Genomic DNA, 4,515 nt, shown 5'->3' on the forward strand with positions numbered 1-4,515 from the left:
AATTTTTGAAATCTCCCCTTAGTATCCAATAATGTTGGCCTTTTCTTTGTTAGCATATTCGGGTGTGATTTGGTGGATGATAGCTATAATAGGTTCTGTATTTTTAAATGTATTTATATATATGACACAAAATTAATTTCATAATTAAAATTTTAAAACTTCCAAATTATATATATAAATTTTTACACATGCTTAACTTCGTTAATATTTTAGATATAATAATAGAAAAAAAAAACTAGAAATCAATAGCTAAAATACTTCAACATTTGTGTCCTGACAGATAATGGGATAGTCACATTGTGAGAGCCATCAGTCCAAGTCAAGCTCCCAAAATAGTAAATCGAATTGGCTTTGTGAGTTGTGGAGACAGTAACCTTGAAGCTGAGTTTCTTGACATTTGAGTTAAACAACAATGTGTTGGGTGTGACAGAGATCTTGATACCCAATGGAGGCTCGACGACGAGTTTATAGACCGAGTCAACAGGTCCAACGTTGGTGACCGTTCTCGTGAGAGTCACATCTTCCTTAAGGAATGGAATGGTTATGGAAGGCAAATTGAGATCAAGCATAGAAGGTCTTGGACTCGGACATCGATATAACGTATTTATCCTTGATATTCTAGTAATGTGCACCTCGTCATAATTGGAAGCACATAGAAATAGTCTATAGTCTTCTGCACCCGCGTCATAGACAAGACCAGGATCGGCTGCTTTGTTGGGGTTAACTAATCCTCCTCCAAAGTCAAAAGGGTCGGCTAGTTTTCGTGTTAGCCCTTCCGAAAATATAGGTTCTCCATAGGGATCAGTTTGGGAAGCTTAACCAATTAAGAATGAGTGAATTAATTAGATCACTACAAATTTGTGATGCTTGGTGTTGAACAAAAACTAGAAAATACAACTAAGGAATTGTTAGATTACCTGTAGTGACAAGAGCTGACTTAAGTGCGGCCGGAGACCAATCAGGATGTACAGCTCTAAGTAGCGCAACTAAACCAGCGACCACAGGTGTTGCCATTGAAGTTCCCGACTCAGCGTAGAATCCATCCTCGGCACCCATTTTTTCTGGGGTACTTGCAGCCACTATGGCCACACCAGGAGCCGCGATATCGGGCTGCAAAAATATCAATTTTTATGTTCGTGGTATTTTTGGAAAAATCAAACTTTTACATATTATCATTATCTGGAAACATATATTAAGTTGTTACCTTAAGAACATATGGAGATATGGTATTGGGTCCTCTTCCTGAGAACTCAGCAACCTTAGTGGCTACAAGTGGTCCATTAAGTGTGATTGCAGAGCTTATTTTTATGGTGGGCGAACTGTGATTAAGTAATATTTCAAAAACATATATATTAAATCAACATGGATAAAAAAAAATAAGGGTGGTCAAACTAAGCAAAGGTTATAAAGTTACCTAGTGGTACGTATGTACTTGAATATGGTTGCTCCTTGTTCATAGTCGATCGTGATCATGGCCATACCTTCAGAGACTTTCAAATCATCCTCTCTTTTGGTGGCAAATATTAGACCACTTGCTTCGACAGTTGAAAATGTAGATACATAGTCCATAACTTCATTATCAGTAGTTATGAAAGCTACCACCACTTTTCCTTTTGCTGCACTCGTCATCTCGTTTGCGCGGTATACGAACATTAATTCTGCTTGGATCTCGCTACCCTTGTAAGCGCTTCGTGCCTACATAGTAATAGATTTAGAAGGTCACATTTATTTTGATGTCAAAAAGAGAATTCAACTATACAAATACTAGTTTTTGAAGGGTTGGTTTACCATTAAGGTGATGTTGTTGCCTAGTGTCAAAGGTGTAGAATACCACCGGTCTAGACTTGTGGCAGCTACTGTTATGATCCATGGAGCTATGTTCTGGACAGTATAATCATTTGGCCCAAAGTTACCACCCGCACTAAGCACTGGAATACCATTGGCGACTGCATGGAATGCTCCATACGAGATTTGATTATATGCATCAATTTCACTAAGTGTAGGGTTTGGCCTGCCTATTGAGATTGTTATCAAGTCCACACCATCTGCTATGGCGTCGTCCATTGCTTTGATTATTTCCGCGCTCGCGCAACTACCATCTCGTCTTTGCCAACACACTTTGTAAACGGCGATACGAGCACCAGGAGCTCCACCTCTTACTGTACCCACTCCAAACCCATTTGCACTCACATTCGAAACGAATGATCCCGCGGCTGTGGAAGCCACGTGTGTACCGTGAGGCAATTTTTCCCTTGCGGACATGTACTCTGTGTCCGGTATTCTGCTATCTGTTTTGTTCTTTCGAAATAGGCTTTCCATGTAATACCTCGCCCCTATCAACTTCTTGTTGCAATGTTTCTTTGAGTCAAAATCTTCACCATCTATGCACATCCCTTTCCATCTTTTTGGGATTGGTCCTAAGCCTTTGTCATTGAACGACTCTGACTCTGGCCAAACACCTATGAACACGTACAAATTATGTCAAACCATCTTATACTTGGAGAAAGCTCTATACAAAAAATTAATATCAAACACATACCTGAGTCCAAGACACCAATGATGACGTCTTCACCCATCTTAGCATCACGAAGAAGACCTTTAGGTGTACTATGAGAAAGCCCCAGATAATCAAATGTCCTTGTAGTTTGCAGCTCATAATAAACATTAGGCGTTACTTGAACTACATTTGGATGCTCTATTCATAATCATGAAAATTAAAAACCAATTAGTTAATTAACTCTTTATCTAACTTGCTTAGAGTATATCTCTAGAAATGCTTTTACAAACCTGAGATTTTTTTCGCTTGAGCATCTGTAAGATGGGCAGCAAAGCCGGAGAAACCATGTCGATAACTATGAACAATGGACTCACTAGCATCTTTTTTGCTGCAACCACATGTATCAACACAATCATCCCTTAGTTATTGTTATTATGTTTGTTTTATTTTCAACAACATGATCAAATTTAGGTTTGTTGGTACCTTCCAAGTAGAGATTCTAACATTCTGAGATGTGAGGCTGTTTCAAGCTTAGGATCATTATGCTCCTTTTCACCAAGGTATACTATATGGACCTATACCCAAAAGTTATATTAATCATTCCTTCACCAATAAAGTTAGTTTTGTTTTTTCATTATTTAGTAATTAAGAAAATTGTAACATATATATACCTTAGTCTCTTCATCGGCTCCTCCTTCTACAATGTTGAGAATCACCACAACAATCATTACCCAAAAAACCAGCCATGAGACTTGAGAGCTCATCTTTTTTCTCCTGCAAGGAAAAAGCAGAAGAGATCGATGTCTCAAAGTTATTTGTTTTCTTGAATATATATTTACAAATGAATGTTCTCTTTATATATATATCAGAGTTTTGTCTCATAACTAATTATAATTACCGTCTAAAACTACTTACTTAGCTAATGTTGACAGTTTTAGGTTGTAAAACTTAACTACTCTTCTAATTTACAACAATAGTTTCTAATTTTATCTATTTCATCGTTACGGCCATATCTAATAATAGAGTTTTATGAGTTTATGTTGTAGTTTTAAACTGTAACTTAGTCTACATTAAGCAAATGCTTTCAAGCTTTTTTTGAGGTTATATTGCATAAAGTTATTGTTTGAGTTGTCGGATTATGGATATGTTAAAAAATATTTAACAGTTGTAATACAAAGTTAGTATTTTGGTGATCTATACTATATGAAGAAAGAGTAAGAAACTAACGACCAACTATACATTTATATATTACAGCAATTAACCTTCTTTTAGGGTGTGCACGTCACTTTATATAGGAAAACAAATTTACAATCTTTAATAAGAAAAAAATACAATTTTTAGGATATGCTTATTTTCTGAACCATCTCGTCGATTTCCAGTGTGTCATAAAACGATGGTCAGTTGGTCTAAAAGTCCCGATAATTCTGCTCATTGAAAATCGAGATTAATATCCAGTTCTTTTCATAAAGTTTTCGTGTAAAAACATCATGAAATTCTTGACCCATCACGGCATGTATTTTTTGGCCCTAGGATACAAACAAATTAATTAACTTGATTATATAGTAAATAAAAAATAAATATAATATAAGATCGTTATATATTAGAAACCGAAGACAAAAAAGAAGATCCGTAAAAATACAGATTTCAATACTGAAATTCCTAAACATACCTTTCCATCTACTAAAATCAAATCGAGTGAGTTGTAAGGAGAAGAGTACACGTTAATTTTCTCAAGATCTTAACTCTTATTTTCCACTCGTATGTCAATGGATTTAAAGTAGCCACATCAAACAAATAATTTTTTCCCCATCTTTTTCTTGATATGATTAGAAAGTAGGTTAGCCATCTTAATATTTTCAAGTCTCGAATACCAATTCTTATACTGAATCTTCCGATATAAATAGAATATTCTCATCTAATATAGTTTTCTTATAGGAATAGTGTTATAGCGTTAATAATTATCACATTGAATTTTTTACTAAAATATACACATTTTTTAAATATATGATTTCTTACAT

The 4,515-nt window shown here is 35.4% G+C and overlaps 1 protein-coding gene across 1 annotated transcript; it reads right to left on the reverse strand.

Annotated features, from left to right (window-relative positions):
• Positions 1–242: 242 nt before the first annotated feature.
• On the reverse strand, positions 243–3,261 carry LOC17900570 (subtilisin-like protease SBT3.11). The gene is made up of 9 exons (XM_006304807.2): positions 3,169–3,261; positions 2,981–3,072; positions 2,788–2,885; positions 2,540–2,695; positions 1,789–2,459; positions 1,415–1,695; positions 1,205–1,319; positions 918–1,110; positions 243–814 (listed from the first exon to the last, which is right to left on the reverse strand). The coding sequence occupies exons 1-9, from the start codon at positions 3,259–3,261 to the stop codon at positions 243–245; spliced, it is 2,271 nt and encodes a 756-aa protein (XP_006304869.2).
• Between the last annotated feature and the right edge of the window lie 1,254 nt (positions 3,262–4,515).

The sequence above is a fragment of the Capsella rubella genome, unplaced genomic scaffold, assembly GCF_000375325.1.
Source record: "Capsella rubella cultivar Monte Gargano unplaced genomic scaffold, Caprub1_0 scaffold_1, whole genome shotgun sequence".
NCBI classification, from domain to species: Eukaryota; Viridiplantae; Streptophyta; class Magnoliopsida; order Brassicales; family Brassicaceae; genus Capsella; species Capsella rubella.

What these genes read in the sequence shown, in the direction of transcription:
- LOC17900570 (XM_006304807.2), bottom strand. Translation starts at nt 3,261, where the DNA reads ATGAGCTCTCAAGTCTCATGGCTGGTTTTTTGGGTAATGATTGTTGTG. An exon ending in TTAGAATCTCTACTTGGAAG is followed by an intron (nt 2,886 to 2,980) that starts GTACCAACAAAC and finishes ATGTGGTTGCAG; the next exon opens with CAAAAAAGATGCTAGTGAGT. An exon ending in GTCAGCTCTTGTCACTACAG is followed by an intron (nt 815 to 917) that starts GTAATCTAACAA and finishes TAATTGGTTAAG; the next exon opens with CTTCCCAAACTGATCCCTAT.